The sequence below is a fragment of the Salvelinus alpinus genome, chromosome 26, assembly GCF_045679555.1.
Source record: "Salvelinus alpinus chromosome 26, SLU_Salpinus.1, whole genome shotgun sequence".
Classification (NCBI taxonomy): Eukaryota; Metazoa; Chordata; class Actinopteri; order Salmoniformes; family Salmonidae; genus Salvelinus; species Salvelinus alpinus.
The window spans coordinates 41,448,395-41,472,573 of record NC_092111.1 but is presented as its reverse complement, the minus strand read 5'-3'; the positions used below and the strand labels follow the sequence as shown (position 1 = coordinate 41,472,573).

The 24,179-nt window shown below is 48.9% G+C and overlaps 1 protein-coding gene across 1 annotated transcript in view; it reads left to right on the top strand.

Annotated features, from left to right (window-relative positions):
* Nucleotides 1-13,490, top strand: part of trit1 (tRNA isopentenyltransferase 1) — a 61,391-nt gene extending 47,901 nt beyond the window's left edge. Inside the window, exons 8-11 of the mRNA XM_071369025.1 lie at nt 119-196; nt 12,195-12,304; nt 12,454-12,571; nt 12,771-13,490. Coding sequence (XP_071225126.1) covers nt 119-196; nt 12,195-12,304; nt 12,454-12,571; nt 12,771-13,003 — 539 coding nt within the window. The 3' untranslated portion in view covers nt 13,004-13,490. The remainder of the gene's footprint in view (nt 1-118; nt 197-12,194; nt 12,305-12,453; nt 12,572-12,770) is intronic.
* Nucleotides 13,491-24,179: the final 10,689 nt, after the last annotated feature.

Below are 24,179 nucleotides of genomic sequence, written 5' to 3'. Positions count from 1 at the left end.
ATGTCTCCGGTCATGTTAATGTCTCCGGTCATGTTAAGTGTTGTAGAACTGCTCATGTCTCTCACGGTGTGTGTGTCTACTGTGAGACAGATGTAATGGACAGCTCTTTGTCTCTCAGGGGTAGAGAATCTGAAGATGGCTACTAGACGGTACGCCAGAAAACAGAATAAATGGGTGCGTAATCGCTTCCTCAAGAGTGAGTACCTCCGTCCCCTCAGTCTCTTCCTCTCTCCGTCCCTCAGTCTCTTCCTCTCTCCGTCCCTCAGTCTCTTCCTCTCTCCGTCCCTCCGTCTCTTCCTCTCTCCGTCCCCTCAGTCTCTTCCTCTCTCCGTCCCTCAGTCTCTTCCTCTCTCCGTCCCTCAGTCTCTTCCTCTCTCCGTCCCTCAGTCTCTTCCTCTCTCCGTCCCCTCAGTCTCTTCCTCTCTCCGTCCCTCCGTCTCTTCCTCTCTCCGTCCCCTCAGTCTCTTCCTCTCTCCGTCCCTCAGTCTCTTCCTCTCTCCGTCCCTCAGTCTCTTCCTCTCTCCGTCCCTCAGTCTCTTCCTCTCTCCGTCCCCTCAGTCTCTTCCTCTCTCCGTCCCCTCAGTCTCTTCCTCTCTCCGTCCCTCAGTCTCTTCCTCTCTCCGTCCCCTCAGTCTCTTCCTCTCTCCGTCCCCTCAGTCTCTTCCTCTCTCCGTCCCCTCAGTCTCTTCCTCTCTCCGTCCCTCAGTCTCTTCCTCTCTCCGTCCCTCAGTCTCTTCCTCTCTCCGTCCCCTCCTCCTCTTCCTCTCTCCGTCCCCTCCTCTTCCTCATCTCTTTTATGTGTGTGTTATCAACATGATGCTGTAGTATTCAGAGCTGACTTTCACACACACACCAACAACCCTCCTACACACACACACACACACACACGTTATGTTTTTCTATCCTAGTTGGGACCTAAAATTCATCTCCATTCAAAATTCTATTTTTCCCCTAACCCTGACCTAAACCCGTAAACCTAACCACTACGTTTAAAACAGCCGTTGTCCTCATGGCGGCGAGGGAACATTTTCCGTGTTTTACAATCCTTGTGGGGACATTTGGGGGATTTTAGAGGATTGAAACACCACACACACACACACACACCACTACTCAAACCCTAGACCCTACCCACTAGGCCCACTCTCTGAGGCATTTCATGTACATCAACTCACAAACAAGGACAGACACACTTTATATATATATATATATATATATATTTTTTTTTTTTTCACCTTTATTTAACCAGGTAGGCTAGTTGAGAACAAGTTCTCATTTACAACTGCCACCTGGCCAAGATAAAGCAAAGCAGTGCGACACAAACAACAACACAGAGTTACACATAAACAAACGTACAGTCAATAACACAATAGAAAATCTATGTACAGTGTGTGCAAATGTAGAAGAGTAGGGAGGTAAGGCAATAAATAGGCCATAGAGGTGAAATAATTACAATTGAGCAATTAACACTGGAGTGATATATGTGCAGATGACGATGTTCAAGTAGAAATACTGGTGAGCAAAAGAGCAGAAATAAACAAATATGGGGATGAGGTAGTTTGGATGGGCCATTTACAGATGGGCTACAGCCACAACGATCGGTAAGCTGCTCTGACAGCCAATCATACACAGCCAATGGGAGGGGGGGGGGGGGGGAGAAGAGTATACCCATGTAGATTTGACCTGTAACCTGTCCAGCCATTTCAGATCTACTGACTTGGTTGTAAGGGTTACTTGAAGTGTCTAGGCTCCTATTTGGGTTTGAGTGGGGGATTGGGCAGCCAGACAGCCTGAAGCACTTCTGACCTGTACTAACCCCTTGGCCTTGATCCTGTCTCCCCCTCGAGTCTCTACCTCCACCCTCGTCTCCCCCAGTCCTAATCCTGTTAGGACAGAAGTGGCTTAAACCTCCTCACCTCTCTGTCTGACCTCTGTGGCCTGTGCCAGATGGATAGACTGTGTGTGCGTTGTTTACGTGTGTTTGTGTACGTGTGAGAGAGACTGTGTGTGACAGAGAGACTGTGTGACAGAGAGACTGTGTGACAGAGAGACTGTGTGACAGAGAGACTGTGTGACAGCGAGACTGTGTGTGTGTGACAGAGAGACTGTGTGTGTGTGTGTGTGTGTGTGTGTGTGTGAGTGACAGACAGACAGAGAGACGGGGTGTGTGTGTGTGTGTGAGACTGTGTGTGTGGGTCCACATTGCCTGGGTGTCTGCTTGTCTGGCCAGCCTTGGTGCTTAGTTCCAAGCTTTCTTCTCCGTCACTAGCGGGTGACGATGGTCAATCAACATCGGTAATGAAGGCCTCAGCTGAGGGCCAGACGATGTTGGCCAATCACGAAATTCCCAGAGTGTTAGGCTGAATTGGTGAACTACTGAGGCTGTAACTGTTCCAGTATCGCAATATGTTTTGTCCATGGCAAACAGGAAGCAGACTCTCTTTAGTCCTTTCATTACTATTATATTTAACCTTTTATTTTAACTAGACAAGTCAGTTAACAACAAATTCTTATTTTACAATGACGGCCTACCCCGGCCAAATCCTAACCCGGACGACGCTGGGCCAATTGTGCTCCGCCCTGTGGGACTTCCAATCACGGCCGGTTGTGATACAGCCCGGAATCGAATCAGGGTTTGTAGTGCCGCCTCTAGCACTCAGTTGCAGTGCTTTAGACCGCTTTAAAAACCTATTGTACGTAAAATATTGTGTGCTGTAGCTTGAAAAATAAGTAAATGTGACTCTGGATGACAACATAATGATGTTTTGTTTCCAACATTAGAGGATTTAACTTCTTTAGGAAAACAGCCCTGTCACGACGTGGCCCTTTTGGGTGTATATCGTGGCTCCCCCCCGTCTCACTCTCTCTCCCCCACCACAGGTTTTACAACGGTCATAAATTCCTGGTAGAAACTCTCTCTTCACTGCCATGGGGTATTGAGGGAGAGAGCAAATGGAGAACAAAGACATTTTTCTTGCCAAATCTCCTAATCCCCAAAATTGGAGAATTAAACAATATTTCTATTTTTGAGAATGTGGGAATGGTCCGTGGACACTTAAGAGACAGTCATGTCGAGTTTGTCTCACTTGGTGATGTCATGAAGGACAGGAGACACACATTACTGTTGTACACTTCTCAATTATGGGGTTTGCATCTGATGGTTGTATAAAATATATGATTGAATATGAAACTATTTGTGAGAAGATGTGATGTTGGCCTTCTAAATGAGATACTTGTTTAGATATAGAGTTTTAACTAGTCAGTGGCCACGCCCCTGTGTGCCCAGACATTACATCATGCGTCATGGAACCGCCCTTCTTCCACAGAGGATAAAACCACCCGTGACAAAATTGACATTTTTATGCCAAAGAGACCCAAGGTAAGCTGGACGTCTCAAAATGTTAAGAAATCTACAGTCAAGATAACGGCGGAACGAGGTCCCCACATTGGAATGGCTATCACTCTAGAGACCAAAACATGCCGGGTGACGCTGGTGTGTGAAGTGGTTTTAAACTACAAGTCTATCAAAGGACAAGACCAGAAAACGTGGAGATCATTCCCACGTTGAAATGGCTAAGAAATCTACAAACTTAAGAACAATTATTCAGGCTGCAGCTTTTTAAGTATTTTTGTCTGGTAAACGCAACCGGTCGAACGACCAAATGGTAACGCTGACGTATCCATTATAACAAGCTACAACTACGAAAGACTTTAATCTCTGGCGGACAAACCAAACTTTCTGTCGACAATCTATCCAGGTGACGGACCGGATACGGATCGCAGAGAGGGACAACAAAGGCATACACTCGTAAATATGTAAATTGCGATTTTATTTTCGAATCAGCGGCTGTTCATGTTAAAAGTATTAGCATTTCATGAGTGTAGTTATCAACTGTATTACAGTGAATCCTCTGAGTTTCCCACTTTTGAATTGTCCCCACCCTTTTCCTTTGTCTACCAAGCCGTCATATCGGCTTAGCCCACTAGGGACTTTTCTATCATGTCAGTAACTAATGTATGACCTATTGTGTGTTTATGTAGTTATGTGATTTATTAAGTTAGTTAGTAAATGAATAGGATAAGGTTCGTGCAGATATCCAAGGGTTTGCGACATTCAAAATATGACTGATGAGGTAATAATAAGTAATAATATCACATTAATAGAAGACCGTAATCGATAAGATGTGAGAATATCTGAGGAGGTAAATTGACACTGTAAACAACATGTTTCCGTGGTGCCCAACGACTTTCCTAGTTAATTACTATTCCGTGATTCGTTGAATAATTATACATAATTATGTTATTATTAATATTATATTATAGAGAATTGATTTGATAACATACGGTCTTCACATTTAATGATAGTCAACGCTACGACACCTCCATTGGGGTCAGTAGATACTGTGGATGCGGCTGGCCTGCCCTGTGTGTTAAGACTGTTTTGATCCAGTTAGCTACCTCTCTGGTTTGATCCAGTTAGCTACCTCTCTTAATCTCCTTTTCTAAGCTCCCTGACTATCCGGATTCATCAGTCAACAAGACGTCAGTCATTTTAATGATGATGATGATGATGGTGGATGAACATGAAGTTAATTACCTCCTTTGGGGATCAGTAGTATGTTTACCAGAGTGCTAGGCTGGTTTGTGATAGGCTTATATAGAGTTAGCTTCCTTTCTCAATGTCCAATCCCCTTTACCAAGCTTTTTTTAGTGTCAGTGGGGACAACTTTATCCAGAATCATTAGATGGAATCATTAGATTAGACGCAGGGGTGAAAGTAGATGTCTCCCTGGTATGTGTGAATTTGATGAATGGAAACAAACAGCTCTTAAAACACCCAAAGTAAAAACCAAAAAAAATACTCTTTCAACCGGAGTTGATGTCTACTGCTGTTTGCATAGCAGTAGACATCTGGGCCCTCTCTGAGCTGGGCCCTCTCTGAGCTGGGCCCCCTCTGAGCTGGGCCCCCTCTGAGCTGGGCCCTCTCTGAGCTGGGCCCTCTCTGAGCTGGGCCCTCTCTGAGCTGGGCCCCCTCTGAGCTGGGCCCCCTCTGAGCTGGGCCCTCTCTGAGCTGGGCCCTCTCTGAGCTGGGCCCCCTCTGAGCTGGGCCCTCTCTGAGCTGGGCCCTCTCTGAGCTGACATGTGTCTTGTGGTGTATGTAGGCCCCTGAGCTGAGTCATAAGGGAAACTGGGCACCTACCACCCCACTATCAGTTAGGGGAGGAATGTTTGAAATAACCATCACCCACTAATGAATGTCGTTTTTTTTGTTGTTGTTGCTGATTTTAAAATCTAGTAATGAAACTGAACAATGTAAATCTAATGTAAGCCCTGATCAGCGTGTAGCCTATCTATAGCCAGATGATTTGTCTCCGGTGGTAGCTTCTATTCCATTTTAAACCCCATTTCCAGCAGCGCATTTTGATAAACACAACCTAATAAATTACATTTGTTGTCACTCAACCACAAAACAAAAATATAAACGCAACATGCAACAATTTCAACTGAGTTAAAAGTTCATACAAGAAAATCTGTCAATTGAAATAAATGCATTAGGTCCTAATCTATGGATTTCGCTTGACTGGGAACACAGATATACATCTGTTGGTCTCGGATACCTTAAAGAAAGTTGGGAGTGGATCAGAACCAGTTAGTATCTGGTGTCTGACCACCGTTTGCCTCGCGCAGCGTGACACGTCTCCTTCACATAGAGTTGATCACACTTGATTGCGGCCTGTGGAATGTTGTCCCTGAAGTTGCTGGATATTGGCGGGAACTGGAACACGCAGTCGTACACGTCGATCCAGAGCATCCCAAACATGCTCAATGGGTGACATGTCTGGTGATGTAAGAACAATTTCAGCTTCCAGGAATTGTCTAGTGACATGGGGCCGTGCATTATCCTGCTGAAACATGAAGTGATGGCGGCAGATGAATGACACGTCAATGGATCTCGTCACGGTATCTCTGCATTCGATTTGGCATCGATAAAATGCAATTGTGTTTGTTGTCCCTAGTTTATACCTACCTGCCCCATACCATAACTCCACCACCACCATGGGGCACTCTGTTCACAACGTTGACATCAGCAAACTGCTCGCCCACACAACGCCACACACACTGTCTGGCATCTGTAGTTGATGGGATTCATCTGTGAAGAGCGGATGTGGAGGTCCTGGGCTGGCGTGGTTACACGTGGTCTGCGGTTGTGAGGCCGGTTGCACCTACTGCCAAATTCTCTAAAACGATATTGGAGGCGGCTTGTAGTAGAGAAATTAACATTTAATTATCTGGCAACAACTCTGGTGGACATTCCTGCAGTCAGCATGCCAATTGTATGCTCCCTCAACTTGAGACATCTGTGGCATTGGGTTGTTGTGACTAAACTGTACATTTTAAAGTGGCCTTTTAATGTCCCCAGCACAAGATGCACCTGTGTAATGAGCGTGCTGTTTAATCGGCTTCTTGATATGCCACACATGTCAAGTGGATGAATTATCTTGGCAAAGGAGAAATGCTCACTAGCAGGGATGTAAAAAAAAATTGCACAATCTTTTATTACGTTTTGTATTTTAGTGAAGCCCAACGAAGCCATTTGAATGATGAAAGTGATGTGAATATATGTCAGATCAGGAATAGGCCTCTCATTGGTCAGCGAGCGAAGCCTCTCATTGGTGCGTAGTTTGAACAAGCCACTGATACAAAAGACGATGAGAGGTATTTTGGGGGGAAAATGGAAATAAATCATTTTAGGCCCCCCAAAAAATTATGAACCGGCAATTGTTAATGTTTAAATCTATTTTCGGACTGAAAAGAAAGGAGGACCAAGGCACTCTTCATATAATTAATTTAAAATGCCTTTTATTAGTTAGTAGTTATATGTTCAATAGAAATAACGCGTTTCGGCTGCATGGCCTTCGTCAGGGAATACTGATTCGTGCTACATTTTGGATCGGTTTTAGGGTCCCACTGACCCATGCACTCATATCTTAAACATCCGGGGACCTATGCGTATCGGTGAATCGTTACATCCCTAATAGATAGATAGGTACTTTATTCATTAGTCATAAGATGTCATCGATCACTTAGAGTCCGTTTGGTGAGGGATGGTCGATGAACAGCTCCATTAGGGTCAGTAGGTTCACTCAAGGCCAGTGTTGGCCAACCATGATGTTTACCGGAGTGTTAGGCTGTATTACGGTCAGCATGTTAGGTCAGACTGTTCGCATGCGCCATCACGCACACGTTGAATTTTGTCCCCCCACACCAGATGATCACGACACGCAGGTTGAAATATCAAAACAAACTCTGAACCAACTATATTAATTTGGGGACCGGTCGAAAAGCATTAAACGTTTATGGCAATTTAGCTAGCTAGCTTGCTGTTGCTAGCTAATTTGTCCTGGGAGATAAACGTCGGGTTGGTATTTTACATGAAATGCACAAGGTCCTCTACTCCGACAATTAATCCACAGATAACAGGGTAAAAGTTTGTTTCTAGAAATCTCTCCTCCTTCAGGCTTCTTCTTCTATGGACTTTACATGGTGGTTGGCAACCAACTTTAAGGTGCATTACCACCACCAACTGGAATGGAGTGTGGACCTCAGTTCATCTTTCAATCCACCCACGTGGGTATATGCTCCTAAAAACCAATGAGGAGATGGGAGAGGCGGGACTTGCAGCGCGTCAAGCATCACAAATACAACCAAGTTCTATTTTAGCACCTGGCTATGCAGCATGTAAGCTAGCACCCTCTCACTGTCTCCAATCCCTGGTTTACCTGGCTTGGTGCAGGGTTATATTCTATTAGCTAAGTACAGGTTAACCCAGGTCAGACCAGGTCTCGGTTAGGGTTTAACCAGGGACAAGCTTAGTTCTCACCCTCTTTCTCCTCCCTTTTTAATATCACTCTCGTTTCTTTGCTCGTTCCTTATCTTCTTCCTGATGTCCTCGTCACTCATCTTCCACCGCCTTATTCTACATTCATCTCATCCTCTCCTTCCTCCTCTTCCCTCTTTTATATCTTTCCCTCCTCTTCTACCTTCAGCCCTCTCTTCCTCCGTCTTCTTCTACCTTCAGCCCCCTCTTCCTCCCTCCTACCTTCAGCCCCCTCTTCCTCCCTCCTACCTTCAGCCCCCTCTTCCTCCCTCCTACCTTCAGCCCCCTCTTCCTCCCACCTACCTTCAGCCCCCTCTCTTCCTCCCTCCTACCTTCAGCCCCCTCTTCCTCCCTCCTACCTTCAGCCCCCTCTTCCTCCCTCCTACCTTCAGCCCCCTCTTCCTCCCTCCTCTTCTACCTTCAGCCCCCTCTTCCTCCCTCCTCTTCTACCTTCAGCCCCCTCTTCTTCCCTCCTACCTTCAGCCCCCTCTTCCTCCCTCCTACCTTCAGCCCCCTCTCTTCCTCCCTCCTACCTTCAGCCCCCTCTTCCTCCCTCCTACCTTCAGCCCCCTCTCTTCCTCCTCTTCCTCCCTCCTCTTCTACCTTCAGCTCCCTCCTCTTCCTCCTCTTCCTCCCTCTCTTCCTTCCTCCCCTTCTACCTTGAGCTCCCTCTCTTCATCCTCTTCCTACCCTCCTATTCCTCCCTCCTCTTCTACCTTCAGCTCCCTCTCTTCCTCCCTCCTCTTCCTCCCTCTTCTACCTTCAGCTCCCTCCTCTTCCTCCCTCTTCTACCTTCAGCTCCCTCCTCTTCCTCCCTCCTCTTCCTCCCTCTTCCTCCCTCCTCTTCTACCTTCAGCTCCCTCCTCTTCCTTCCTCTGGAGTTTTTGGACTGCCCTTTCTACCTCCTCTCTCTCTCTCTCACTCACTCACTCACTCACTCACTCACCACACACACACACACACACACACACACACACGTGAGAGACAGATGACTCTGGGCCATTTGTTGTAACAGGTGTGCTACTGTTTCTCCACACACGCACACGCAAACAAACCACTTAAGTCACCAAACAAGGACACACACACACACACACACACACACACACACACACACACACACACACACACACACACACACACACACACACACACAGCAGCTGTCAGATGTGGTTCGGTCTTTGATCCATCCCTTGTGTTGGAGTGAAACTGATACCCCTCTGAGACAGACGTGAAGTGGAGGGTGATAGTGTGTGTGTGTGTGTGCCGCAGGGTAAGGTACCCCTCTCTTTGTCCCTCCCTCCCTCCCTCATCCCCCTTTCACAGCAGTCAGGCAGAGTAAGATTTGGCAGAGTAAGATTTCAGGCAGATTGTAAAACAGTCTTCTGGCAACCCGAGAGAGAGAGTGGAGAGAGTAGTCTCTCTCTCTGTGTAGGGTGTACTATAGATCTCCCAGGTGCTCTGCTCTTCCTACCTGCTGTCCTGTTGTGAGAGCAACATAAATAGCAACTTTAAACACAACGCAAACTGTCTCTAAAGGCAATCCTGAGTGTGATTAACAGTTGGCACGCAGGGAAGTGAGTTACAGTGTCACCCTGTCAGCGAGCGTTGTTCAGAGACAGGTGTGGGCATAGGAGACGCCCGTATAGAGCCGCTCAATAGAGAGGAAAAGAGATGTTTTGGTCACGATAAGGTAACTGTTTGTTTCTCCCATAACACACGCTGTTATGGTATCACATAATGTGAGGTGTTCAATAGTTGCACAGTGGCAGTTAATGTTTTGAATTTGAACAGTGACCGATCAGGACGACACGGGGGGGGGGGGGGGCAGTAGGTCAGCAAAGAAAAGAGAGGTTTTGGTTATGAAAAGGTGTGTCCACCATTGTTGTTCCCAGAACACTGCTGTTGAATATACAATTGCTTCGTTGTAAAGGAATACAGTTGGGCAAATGTTGATGACTTTTGTGCCTCTATTAAAAACATAAATAGATGTATTTATTTTTTATGACTATATATAACATGTAAAGGTAGTTTGACTCTGTCTTTTCCACCAGAAACCGCGTGTGTGTGTGTGTGGACGATTAAACCATAATTAAGGTAAAGGTGACCGGCCGTCCCCGCGGTAAAGGTGACCGGCCGTCCCCGCGGTAAAGGTGACCGGCCGTCCCCGCGGTAAAGGTGACCGGCCCGACCCCGCGGTAAAGGTGACCGGCCCGACCCCGCGGTAAAGGTGACCGGCCCGACCCCGCGGTAAAGGTGATCGGCCGTCCAGCTGGACTTAACTCTGTGTGTGTGAGTCACATCTCTGTCTCTACTACGCGCTAGGTATCTGTCTCTGCTACGCGCTAGGCGTCCGTCTCTGCTACGCGCTAGGTATCTGTCTCTGCTACGCGCTAGGCGTCCGTCTCTGCTACGCGCTAGGTATCTGTCTCTGCTACGCGCTAGGCGTCCGTCTCTGCTACGCGCTAGGCGTCTGTCTCTGCTACGCGCTAGGCGTCTGTCTCTGCTACGCGCAAGGTATCTGTCTCTGCTACGCGCAAGGTATCTGTCTCTGCTACGCGCAAGGTATCTGTCTCTGCTACGCGCTAGGCGTCCGTCTCTGCTACGCGCTAGGCGTCCGTCTCTGCTACGCGCAAGGTATCTGTCTCTGCTACGCGCTAGGCGTCCGTCTCTGCTACGCGCTAGGCGTCCGTCTCTGCTACGCGCTAGGCGTCTGTCTCTGCTACGCGCTAGGCGTCTGTCTCTGCTACGCGCTAGGTGTCTGTCTCTGCTACGCGCTAGGCGTCCGTCTCTGCTACGCGCTAGGCGTCCGTCTCTGCTACGCGCTAGGCGTCCGTCTCTGCTACGCGCTAGGCGTCCGTCTCTGCTACGCGCTAGGCGTCCGTCTCTGCTACGCGCTAGGCGTCCGTCTCTGCTACGCGCTAGGCGTCCGTCTCTGCTACGCGCTAGGCGTCCGTCTCTGCTACGCGCTAGGCGTCCGTCTCTGCTACGCGCTAGGTATCTGTCTCTGCTACGCGCAAGGTATCTGTCTCTGCTACGCGCAAGGTATCTGTCTCTGCTACGCGCAAGGTATCTGTCTCTGCTACGCGCAAGGTATCTGTCTCTGCTACGCGCTAGGTATCTGTCTGTGCTACGCGCTAGGTATCTGTCTGTGCTACGCGCTAGGTATCTGTCTGTGCTACGCGCTAGGTATCTGTCTGTGCTACGCGCTAGGTATCTGTCTCTGCTACGCGCTAGGTATCTGTCTCTGCTACGCGCTAGGCGTCTGTCTCTGCTACGCGCTAGGTATCTGTCTGTGCTACGCGCTAGGTATCTGTCTGTGCTACGCGCTAGGTATCTGTCTGTGCTACGCGCTAGGTATCTGTCTCTGCTACGCGCTAGGTATCTGTCTGTGCTACGCGCTAGGTATCTGTCTGTGCTACGCGCTAGGTATCTGTCTGTGCTACGCGCTAGGTATCTGTCTGTGCTACGCGCTAGGTGTCTGTCTGTGCTACGCGCTAGGCGTCTGTCTGTGCTACGCGCTAGGCGTCTGTCTCTGCTACGCGCTAGGCGTCTGTCTCTGCTACGCGCTAGGCGTCTGTCTCTGCTACGCGCTAGGTATCTGTCTGTGCTACGCGCTAGGTATCTGTCTGTGCTAGGTATCTGTCTGTGCATTTTGTAAGGAGCCAGAGAGTATTCAGTAATGGGTTATGGCTCTCACTGCTCGACAGATCGAGATGGAGGGAGAGAGAGGGGAGGTGGGAGAGAGAGGGGAGGGAGAGAGAGGGGAGGTGGGGGAGAGAGCAAGAGAGAGTAATATTATGGAGCCAGTGTGAGTCAGCAGATTGACACCGCTCTAGGGTGCGGCTGCTGCACTCACTCACACCACCACTGGACTGCAATAACCTAGAGCCACAATGGCATCCGGTCAGAGCTGCAGTGGCATGCAGACTGTATGGGGCTAATACATTTAGAGATGGAAACTGAGCTCATATGATTGACACTCACAGCTCTTGTTCACTCTCATCAATGATTTAGAAGGAGAAATAAGGCAGAAACTCCCTTTAGCCAATCCAATGCTTTTAAATCCGTCCATAGTAGCAGGCAAGCCATGTCTCTCCCTCTCTGTCATCGGGGCCATCCGATGCTTTTGAATCATTCAGGGGTAGTGTACAAGTGTACACTTCGTGTAGAAGGGTATAGAATCAGAACACAACCAATGTCTCTCTCGTCAGGTCCAGGGGACAACGTCCCAACAGGCTTCATGTCTCTGTCCAGTCCAGCGGCACCATGAGACCCTCTGTGTCCTTCTGTCTCCTTATCTCTCTGTCTCTGTCTTCAGGACCAGGGGACAATGTCCCAGCGGTGTATGGTCTGGATGTGACTGACGTGTCACAGTGGGAGGAGACTGTCCTAAGCCCAGCCCTTCTGATATTGGATCGTCTTACTAAGGTGGTAACAGGTTTTCAGTCTTTAGTCCTGATTTTTGTTTTACGTCTTCGGTCAAATGTTCTGTAATGTTTGTTGAGACTGAATGAGCTTAAAATAAAGTTTGTTTTGATTTGATTTTGCTCACTTCCTCTTTAACTCCGCCCCCCCAGGGGGAGCGACCTACCGTTGAGCCAATGAGAGTGGAGGGGGCGGGGAAGAGGAACAAGCGAAGCCGTCACACCTGTGAGCTGTGTGACAAGGTGATCATCGGAGACCTGGAGTGGACAGGTGGGCAAGCGTTACGGCAATGTTCTTCCAACGTTGTGGGTGGGCGTGACTGACCCTCGGTATACAATAGGAACGATCATTCCTTGTGAGTCGGCGCTCAATGTCTTTGGAGTGACGTGCACCAGACTTTTATGTTTATCGTTATCAAACGTTGAACTCACTGATTTGAAACCTGTCTGTCTTTCTCTGTTGTCTCCAGCCCATCTCAAGTCTAAAAAACACCACTATCATGTGCGGAAGAGGAGGAAATCCGAGCCAGAACCTGAACCAGCCAGCGACCAGCCCCAGGGGACTACTCCACCTCCCACCCCTATTACAGATGGCCCTACCCTGGCTAACTCCACTACTCTAGCCCCTGGCTCAGCTGAGGCCTGTGGAGAACCAGAGTCCCCAGGTACCAGTTCTACTGAGAAAGAAGCCCCAGTTCTATAGGAGAACTATAAGGCCCTATGATCAGTATTGCGGGTGGGACCGAAGGCTTTTTGGCCTCATCTTGTGACCTGCTTGTCGGATTGACTCCTATTAAATCAGAAAGATAAAAAGGAACAATAAAGGAAACTTAATCCATTAATAATGTTTATTTTTTATCTGAGGACAACACTGAGACCAGGGATAAGTCGGTCTCTTGACGACATCACCACTATGACATCATCACTCACGTCTATGACGTCATCGTTTGACTCATGGAGAGTTCATGGATTGGTCGGTTTGGTTCCTTGGATTCTGAAGTGAAGTTGAATTGTGACAGAACTCTCAAATGGAATCTCAGTTGATGTTTTACAGCAGGGTTCAATAAGACCAACCCTTCTCTGTCCTCTTGTCAGGTAACCGTCTCGTAACACACTGTATGGCACGGCTGTGTTTGTAACGAGATGTACGTGTGTCTGCATTGTAATTAAAGATCTTTTTTTTTAATGACTTCAGTTGTGTTTGAATGACCAGACAAACATGACATCAGTGGGACATCTTAGGAGTTTTTAAAGTACTGTGTTTTCACTGCACTGATTCTCGCCACTGTTTTACTACACTAAACAAAAATATCAACGCAACAATTTAAACCATTTTACTGAGTTACAGTTCATATGAGGAAATCAGTCAATTGAAATGAATTCATTAGGCTCTAATCTATGGATGTCATATCCCTGGGAATACAGACATGCAGAAGTAAGTAGGACGAGGATCAGAAAACCAGTCAGTATCTGGTGTGACCATCATTTGCCTCGTGTGACACATGTTCTTCACATAGAGTTGATCAGGCTGTTGATTGTGACCTCTGGAACGTCGTCCTACTCTTCAATGGCTGTGAAAAGGTGCTGGATATTGGCGCAAACTGGAACGCGCTGTCGATCCAGAGCATCCCAAACATGCTCAATGGGTGACATGTCTGGTGAGGTAAGCAGGCCATGGAAGAACTGGGACATTTTCAGCTTCCAGGAATTGTGTTCAGATCCTTGTGACATGGAGGCTGTGCATTATCCTGCTGAAACATGAGGTGATGGAAGCAGATGAATGGCACGACAATGGGCCTCTGGATCTCGTCACTCTATCTCTGTGTATTCAATTTGTCATCGATAAAATGCAATTGTGTTTGTTGTCCCTAGTTTATACCTTCCCCATACCATAACCCAACCGCCACCATGGGGCACTCTGTTCACAACGTTGACATCAGCAAACTGCTCGCCTACACGACTCCATACACGTGGTCTGTGTTGGTGAGGCCGGTTGGATAGGCGGCTTATGGTAGAGAACTGAACATTCAATAACCTGGTAAGAGCTCTTGTGGACATTCCTGCAGTCATCATGCCAATTGCACGCTCCCATCTATGGCATTGGGTTGTGTGACAAAACTGCACATTTTAGTGGTCTTTTATTGTCCCGAGCACAAGGTGCATCTGTGTAATGAGTTACAGTTAATCAGCTTCTTGATATGCCACTTCCTGTCAGGTGGATGGATTATCTTGGCTGAGGAGAAATGTCCACTAGCAGGGATGTAAACAAATTTGTGCACAGAATTTGAGAGAAATATGTTTTTTGTGAGTATGGAACATTTCTGGGATCTTTTATTTTAGCTCATGAAACATGGGACCAACACTTTACATGTTGTGTTTATATTTTTTTCAATGTAGCTCTCTCTCTCTGTCTCTCCCTTGCCTGCCTCTCTCTCGGTCTCTTTCCCTCTCTCTCTGTCTCTCCCTTGCCTGCCTCTCTCTCGGTCTCTTTCCCTCTCTCTCTGTCTCTCCCTTGCCTGCCTCTCTCTCGGTCTCTTTCCCTCTCTCTCTGTCTCTCCCTTGCCTGCCTCTCTCTCGGTCTCTTTCCCTCTCTCTCTGTCTCTCCCTTGCCTGCCTCTCTCTCTCTCGGTCTCTTTCCCTCTCTCTCTCTGTCTCTCCCTTGCCTGCCTCTCTCTCTCTCGGTCTCTTTCCCTCTCTCTCTCTGTCTCTCCCTTGCCTGCCTCTCTCCCTCTCTCTCTCGGTCTCTTTCCCTCTCTCTCTCTGTCTCTCCCTTGCCTGCCTCTCTCCCTCTCTCTCTCGGTCTCTTTCCCTCTCCCCTGACGTTTCCTGTCATTCTCTCAACGTTTCCATTTTTCTCTTTGTTTATTTATATCTCATCTCTCACCTATTTTCACTCCTCACTCTTTCACTCTCATGTTTAAAAATATATATTCCATCATCCCCTCTGCTTACTCTCTCCTCTATCCCTCCCTCTCTCTTTTTTACCGTCCCTTAAAACTATAGTTTGTCAACTGTTTCATATTTTCATCAGTCTGATAGTGTCTGATCTCTCTGTGCTTCATACAGTACAATAACCCTGATTTTATCTCCTATATGTCTCATACATTAATCAGCCTCTGGTCGTTCTCTGTATCTTTCTCCATACTGTCCAGTATTCAGTAGTTTATCCATAACCTCAGTCACTGACCTCATCCCAATGCTAAATATACATCTAGACATATTAACTGTAAGGGATTGTGTGTGTGTCTGGGTCAGAACTGCACTGATAGCAAAGGTCACTGGCCCCTTCTCTCTCTGTCTCTCTCTTTCTCTCTCTTTCTCTCTCCAGCTCTCTTTCTCTCTCCAGCTCTCTCTTTCTCTACATCAGCTGTGTGTTGTCTCTGTTAGCTAACTACCCAGTAGCCAATCAGCTGTGTTGTGTCTCTGTTAGCTAACTACCCAGTAGCCAATCAGCTGTGTATTGTCTCTGTTAGCTAACTACCCAGTAGCCAGTCAGCTGTGTGTTGTCTCTGTTAGCTAACTACCCAGTAGCCAGTCAGCTGTGTGTTGTCTCTGTTAGCTAACTACCCAGTAGCCAATCAGCTGTGTGTTGTCTCTGTTAGCTAACTACTCAGTAGCCAATCAGCTGTGTGTTGTCTCTGTTAGCTAACTACTCAGTAGCCAATCAGCTGTGTTGTCTCTGTTAGCTAACTACTCAGTAGCCTGTCAGCTGTGTGTTGTCTCTGTTAGCTAACTACCCAGTAGCCAATCAGCTCTGTGTTGTGTCTCTGTTAGCTAACTACCCAGTAGCCAATCAGCTGTGTGTTGTCTCTGTTAGCTAACTACCCAGTAGCCAATCAGCTGTGTGTTGTCTCTGTTAGCTAACTACCCAGTAGCCAATCAGCTGTGTTGTCTCTGTTAGCTAACTACTCAGTAGCCAATCAGCTGTATTGTCTCTGTTAGCTAACTACTCAGTAGCCAATCAGCTGTGTTGTCTCTGTTAGCTAACTACTCAGTAGCCAATCAGCTGTGTTGTCTCTGCTAGCTAACTACTCAGTAGCCAATCAGCTGTGTGTTGTCTCTGTTAGCTAACTACTCAGTAGCCTGTCAGCTGTGTGTTGTCTCTGTTAGCTAACTACCCAGTAGCCAATCAGCTGTGTGTTGTGTCTCTGTTAGCTAACTACCCAGTAGCCTGTCAGCTGTGTAAGAGTATTTGGGCGTGGCAGTGTGTGTGTAACTGCAGTGTTTTGGTTGGTTTGTTCTTATTGACACTCTTAGCACCATCCTGAATTATGCCACACATCAACACAACAATGATTTTACAGTTCAGTGACATAAACTACACACCCCCCCCCCCCCCCAGAATGCAGTGCATTCTGTGATCTCCACACACACTCTCTCTCTCTCGCTCTCCCTGTCTCTCTCTCGCTCTCCCTGTCTCTCTCTCGCTCTCCCTGTCTCTCTCTCGCTCTCCCTGTCTCTCTCTCGCTCTCCCTGTCTCGCTCTCGCTCTCCCTGTCTCGCTCTCTCTCTCTCTCTCGCTCTCCCTGTCTGTCTCTCGCGCTCTCTCTCTCTCTCTCTCTCTGTCTGTCTGTCTGTCTGTCTGTCTGTCTGTCTGTCTGTCTGTCTGTCTGTCTGTCTCTCGCTCTCTCTCTCTCTCTCCCTGTCTGTCTCTCGCTCTCTCTGTCTGTCTGTCTGTCTGTCTCTCGCTCTCTCTCTCTCTCTCCCTGTCTGTCTCTCGCTCTCTCTCTCTCTCTCCCTGTCTGTCTCTCGCTCTCTCTCTCTCTCTCCCTGTCTGTCTCTCGCTCTCTCTCTCTCTCTCTCCCTGTCTGTCTCTCGCTCTCTCTCTCTCTCTCTCTCTCTCCCTGTCTGTCTCTCGCTCTCTCTCTCTCTCTCTCCCTGTCTGTCTCTCGCTCTCTCTCTCTCTCTCCCTGTCTGTCTGTCTCTGTCTGTCTTGTCTGTCTCTGTCTGTCTGTCTTGTCTTACTGTTTTTTTAACCCCTTTTAAACCCCAAAGGAGGCCTCTTGCCAGGCCGTCATCGTAAGTAAGAATTTGATTTTTATTGACCTGCCTGGTGAGATAAAGGTACAATTTAAGAAGAATATATTGCTTTGGCAGATAGGTATTTGTTATGTATGCTAATAATACACTACTTTGACAGATGGTTAGCTGTTAGCTCTGTATAGATGGTTAGCTGTTAGCTCTAGATAGATGGTTAGCTGTTAGCTACTGTTAGCGCTCTGTTTACTGGATGTATGCTAATAATACAGTACTGTGACAGATGGTTAGCTCTAGATAGATGGTTAGCTGTTAGCTACTGTTAGCGCTCTGTTTACTGGATGTATGCTAATAATACAGTACTGTGACAGATGGTTAGCTGTTAGCTCTGTATAGATGGTTAGCTGTTAGCTACTGTTAGCGCTCTGTTTACTGGATGTATGCTAATAATAAGGTACTGTGACAGATGGTTAGCTCTGGATAGATGGTTAGCTGTTAGCTCTAGATAGATGGTTAGCTGTTAGCTGCTGTTAGCACTCTGTTTAACTGTTTCACTGATCCAGACTGTTCTACAGGGACCTAGCTGGGTTCAGAACTTGATCTCTTCTTGTGTGTGTTTGGGCTAGCGCTCACTGAGTCCTGAAATGATTGCATATTGTGAAAATAGACAGATTTCCATTATTTAAATCTTCAGCGATGGCTATTTCTAGAGGTCTAGATATAATTTAGCAACGCTGTATTTTAAAGATTGTGTGTGTGTGTGTGTGTGTGTGTGTGTGCGCTTGAACATGGCCCTATTCTGTGTGATTAGCTGTGTGTGTGTTTCGTCTAGCCAGGGGACCAGAAGGAGCTGTGTTTAGTGCAACAGGATTACTAGAGATTAGGATTAACTGCAGATCCCAGACCAGTCTATGTTATACAGCTAGTTAGTAGACGAGTAAAGAGACCAGGATTAAGCCCGGGGATTTTTATGCCATTGTAATCCTTGGGCTGAAGCATATTTTTTCCCACCCGGTCTCTTAAATCCAAACAGTGTAAACAAAACAAAATAAAATACATGCAGTGCATTCGGAAAGTATTCTGACCCCTTGGAAGGTGAACCTTCGGCCCAGTCTGAGGTCCTGAGCGTTCTGGAGCAGGTTCTCGTCAATAATCGATCTATACTTTGCTCCGTTCATCTTTGCCTCGATCCCGACTAGTCTCCCAGTCCCTGCCGCTGAAAAACATCCACACTGCATGATGCTGCCACCACCATGCTTCACCGTAGGGATGGTGCCAGGTTTCCTCAAGATGTGACGCTTGGCATTCAGGCCAAAGAGTTCAATCTTGGTTTCATCAGACCAGAGAATCTTGTTTATGATGGTCTGAGTGTTTTTAGGTGCCTTTTGGCAAACTCCAAGCTGGCTGCCATGTGCCTTTTACTGAGGAGTGGCTTCCGTCTGGCCATTCAACCAGTCCAGGCCAGTATTAGTGTAGGTTGTATCAGAATCAGCTGGAGGAGTCCAGGCCAGTATTATCGGAATCAACTGGAGGAGTCCAGGCCAGTATTATCAGAATCAGCTGGAGGAGTCCAGGCCAGTATTATCAGAATCAACTGGAGGAGTCCAGGCCAGTATTAGTGTAGGTTGTATCAGAATCAGCTGGAGGAGTCCAGGCCAGTATTATCAGAATCAACTGGAGGAGTCCAGGCCAGTATTAGTGTAGGTTGTATCAGAATCAGCTGGAGGAGTCCAGGCCAGTATTATCAGAATCAACTGGAGGAGTCCAGGTCAGTATTATCGGAATCAACTGGAGGAGTCCAGGCCAGTATTATCAGAATCAACTGGAGGAGTCCAGGCCAGTATTATCAGAATCAACTGGAGGAGTCCAGGCCAGTATTATCAGAATCAACTGGAGGAGTCCAGGCCAGTATTATCAGAATCAACTGGAGGAGTCCAGGCCAGTATTATCAGAATCAACTGGAGGAGTCCAGGCCAGTATTATCAGAATCAACTGGAGGAGTCCAGGCCAGTATTATCAGAATCAACTGGAGGAGTCCAGGCCAGTATTATCAGAATCAACTGGAGGAGTCCAGGCCAGTATTATCAGAATCAACTGGAGGAGTCCAGGCCAGTATTATCAGAATCAACTGGAGGAGTCCAGGCCAGTATTATCAGAATCAACTGGAGGAGTCCAGGCCAGTATTATCAGAATCAGCTGGAGGAGTCCAGGCCAGTATTAGAGTAGGTAGTATCAGAATCAACTGGAGGAGTCCAGGCCAGGCTGTTGCTGTTTAGGCGACACACTCATCACACCACAAGGTCAAGTTTATACTTGTACAGAAAGCATGGTGTTGGTGATTAATCATGGAACACATCTCTTACTGTCCATGTTCCTGATTACATTATCACTGGCCAGAGACTTCTCAGTATTCATCACACCTGTGTGTGTGTGTGTGTGTGTGTGTGTGTGTGTGTGTGTGTGTGTGTGTGTGTGTGTGTGTGTGTGTGTGTGTGTGTGTGTGTGTGTGTGTAATCTACACCTGTTCATTGTTTTGGAAATAACATAGTAAGCACTAGACTTATCTCAGGTAGCCAGGAAAACACACACACACACACACACACACACACACACACACACACACACACACACACACACACACACACACGGGTTGAGTTCACATCAGTGTCTGTTTGAGGAGAAGCCTTTGTTCTTTGCTTTGTGTGTTTGGTAAAATAGGATGTTTGCCTTTATGGGTGTTAGAGCTATTTTAAACATGCTGGTTTATTGATGCTATGCGACTGTACAAGGGGATCAGGGCTGAATGAGTTTACATAGCTGTTAGCTAGTGTTCTGTGTCTCACTCTCTCTCTCACTCTCTCGGTGTCTGGGTCCTGCAGTCACAGACTTGAAGGAAAGTGAGGGAGGGAGAGAGAGGAGGAGGGACGAGATAGAAAGAGCTGATATGTGAAAAGCCTTTAGGGAGATGCGGTCCGCCCTTCCCCCTCTCTCTCTGCCCTCTTCCCCCTCTCTCTGCCCCCTTCCCCCTCTCTCTGCCCCCTTCCTCCTCTCTCTGCCCCCTTCCTCCTCTCTCTGCCCCCTTCCCCCTCTCTCTGCCCCCTTCCCCCTCTCTCTCTGCCCCCTTCCCCCTCTCTCTGCCCCCTTCCCCCTCTCTCTGCCCCCTTCCCCCTCTCTCTGCCCCCTTCTCCCTCTCTCTGCCCCCTTCCCCCTCTCTCTGCCCCCTTCCCCCTCTCTCTGCCCCCTTCCTCCTCTCTCTGCCCCCTTCCTCCTCTCTCTGCCCCCTTCCCCCTCTCTCTGCCCCCTTCCCCCTCTCTCTGTCCCCTTCCCCCTCTCTCTGTCCCCTTCCCCCTCTCTCTGCCCCCTTCCCCCTCTCTTTCTGCCCCCTTCCTCCTCTCTCTCTGCCCCCTTCCCCCTCTCTCTGCCCCCTTCCCCCTCTCTCTGCCCCCTCCCCCCTCTCTCTGCCCCCTTCCCCCTCTCTCTCTGCCCCCTTCCCCCTCTCTCTCTGCCCCCTTCCCCCTCTCTCTGCCCCCTTCCCCCTCTCTCTGCCCCCTTCCCCCTCTCTCTGCCCCCTTCCCCCTCTCTTTCTGCCCCCTTCCTCCTCTCTCTCTGCCCCCTTCCCCCTCTCTCTGCCCCCTTCCCCCTCTCTCTGCCCCCTTCCTCCTCTCTCTCTGCCCCCTTCCCCCTCTCTCTGCCCCCTTCCCCCTCTCTCTGCCCCCTTCCCCCTCTCTCTCTGCCCCCTTCCCCCTCTCTCTCTGCCCCCTTCCCCCTCTCTCTCCCACCCCTTCCCCCTCTCTCTCTGCCCCCTTCCCCCTCTCTCTCTGCCCCCTTCCCCCTCTCTCTCTGCCCCCTTCCCCCTCTCTCTGCCCCCTTCCCCCTCTCTCTGCCCCCTTCCCCCTCTCTCTGCCCCCTTCCCCCTCTCTCTGCCCCCTTCCCCCTCTCTCTGCCCCCTTCCCCCTCTCTCTGCCCCCTTCCCCCTCTCTTTCTGCCCCCTTCCTCCTCTCTCTCTGCCCCCTTCCCCCTCTCTCTGCCCCCTTCCCCCTCTCTTTCTGCCCCCTTCCCCCTCTCTTTCTGCCCCCTTCCCCCTCTCTCTGCCCCCTTCCCCCTCTCTCTGCCCCCTTCCCCCTCTCTTTCTGCCCCCTTCCTCCTCTCTCTCTGTCCCCTTCCCCCTCTCTTTCTGCCCCCTTCCTCCTCTCTCTCTGCCCCCTTCCCCCTCTCTCTGCCCCCTTCCCCCTCTCTCTGCCCCCTTCCCCCCCTCTCTGCCCCCTTCCCCCTCTCTCTGCCCCCTTCCCCCTCTCTCTGCCCCCTTCCCCCTCTCTTTCTGCCCCCTTCCCCCTCTCTCTGTGCCCCCTTCCCCCTCTCTGCCCCCTTCCCCCTCTCTCTGCCCCCTTCCCCCTCTCTTTCTGCCCCCTTCCTCCTCTCTCTCTGTCCCCTTCCCCCTCTCTCTGCCCCCTTCCCCCTCTCTTTCTGCCCCCTTCCCCCTCTCTCTGCCCCCTTCCCCCTCTCTTTCTGCCCCCTTCCTCCTCTCTCTCTGTCCCCTTCCCCCTCTCTCTGCCCCCTTCCCCCTCTCTTTCTGCCCCCTTCCCCCTCTCTTTCTGCCCCCTTCCCCCTCTCTCTGCCCCCTTCCCCCCCTCTCTCTGCCCCCTTCCCCCTCTCTCTGCCCCCTTCCCCCCCTCTCTCTGCCCCCTTCCCCCTCTCTCTGCCCCCTTCCCCCTCTCTCTGCCCCCTTCCCCCTCTCTCTGCCCCCTTCCCCCTCTCTCTGCCCCCTTCCCCCTCTCTCTGCCCCCTTCCCCCTCTCTCTACCCCCTCCCAATTCAATTCAAGGGGCTTTATTGGCATGGGAAACGTATGTTAACATTGCCAAAGCAAGTGAAGTAGATAATAAACAAAAGTGAAATAAACAATAAAAATGAACAGTAAACATTACACATACAGAAGTTCCAAAAGAATAAAGACATTACAAATGGTATATTATGTCTATATACAGTGTTGTAACAATGTACAAATGGTTAAAGTACAAAAGGGAAAATAAACACAAATTAACATGGGTTGTATTTACTTTGGTGTTTGTTCTTCACTGGTTGCCCTTTTCTTGTGGCAACAGGTCACAAATATTGCTGCTGTGATGGAACAATGGTATTTCTCTCTCTGACCCCTCTCTCTCAATTCAATTTCCCCCTTAAGGGCTTTATTGGCATGGGAAACATATGTTAACATTGCCAAAGCAAGTGAAGTAGATAATAAACAAAGTGGATAATAACAATAAACATCCAATAGAATAAAGACATTTCCTGCCCCCCCTCCTCTCTCTCAGCACCTCCCTCCCCCTCTCTCTCTTCTCCCTCTCTGCTATTTGACTTCCTGTTTTTTTCCACTGAACCGTTTCCAAGGACGCGCACACACACACACACACACACACGCACACAGAGAGGTCGGCACAATGAAAGAACAGAACGGTGTGTCTTTCGTTCAATCTTCACTTGGTCTGTCTATGTATTTATACCTACCAAACCACCGGTGTGTCTGTATCTCTTGCTCTTTGTCTCTCCTCTCTCCTCCTTTCCCTCTGTCCTCCGTGCACACCCTGTCCTCCGTGCACACCCTGTCCTCCGTGCACACCCTGTGGTCCCTATCCCCCCCCCCCTCCCTCCCTTTGGTCCCTATCCAAATGGAGGGGGATAGGGACCAAAGGGAGGGAGGGGGATAGGGACCAAAAGGATGGGGGGGATAGGGGCCAAAGGGAGGGGGGGATAGGGGCCAAAAGGATGGGGGGGATAGGGACCAAAGGGAGGGGGGGGGGGGGGGTGGCCCCTATCCCCCCCTCCCTTTGGCCCCTATCCCCCCCATCCTTTTGGTCCCTATCCCCCTCCCTCCCTTTGGTCCCTATCCCCCTCCCTTTATCTCTATCCCCCCTCCCTTTGGTCCCTATCCCCCTCCCTTTATCTTTATCCCCCCCCTCCCTTTGGTCCCTATCCCCTCCCTTTGGTCCCTACCCCCCCCCAGCCCTCCCTTTATCTCAATCCCCCATCCCTATGGTCCCCCCCCCCCCTCCATTTGGTCCCTACCCCCTCCATTTGGTCCCTCCTCTCCCTTCTTTGTTTCCTACTGCTTGCTTGCTGTGTTGTTACTCATCTGTCTAATCTGTCTGTCTCTGCCAAAAAGAGAGCGTACCGAACTGTGTCCTCCCCATAAGGTGTGTGTGTGTGTGTGTGTGTGTGTGTGTGTGTGTGTGTGTGTGTGTGTGTGTGTGTGTGTGTGTGTGTGTGTGTGTGTGTGTGTGTGTGTGTGTGTGTGTGTGTGTGTGTGTGTGTGTGTGTGTGTAATGACCTACTGAGCATTCAGCCTCGCTCTTTTTTTCCCGCCAGTGCAGAGTCCAGTGGGGGAGGGGCCATGTCTGGGTGCCGCGGTAACAAAGAGAAGGGAATGGAAGCTTCCCAGTCAGATATGCAAATGACCAACAGTGGGAGGAGCTGAGCACCTCCCCTTCTGCAGTGGTTAACTGTTTCAGTGCCAGACATCTCCGTTTATAATAAAGGGCAGTACACACACATCTTCACCTCTATCCTAACGTAGTAATGTGTTCTGCAACATGAAAATATAGAAGGCTTTCAATATGATACCTATTCACACTGCTGAGTAATTCATTTACTTTAACCTTTATTTAACCTTTATTTAACCTTTATTTAACGAGGCAAGTCAGTTTAGAACAAATTCTTATTTCCAATGACGGCCTACCAAAAGGCCTCCTGCGGGGACGGGGGCCTGAGATTAAAATAAATCAATCAATAAAACAATAAAATAAATATAGTACAAAACAAACATCACAACAAGAGAGACAACACTACATAAAGAGAGACCTAAGACAACAACATAGCAAGGCAGCAACATATGATAATACAGCATGGT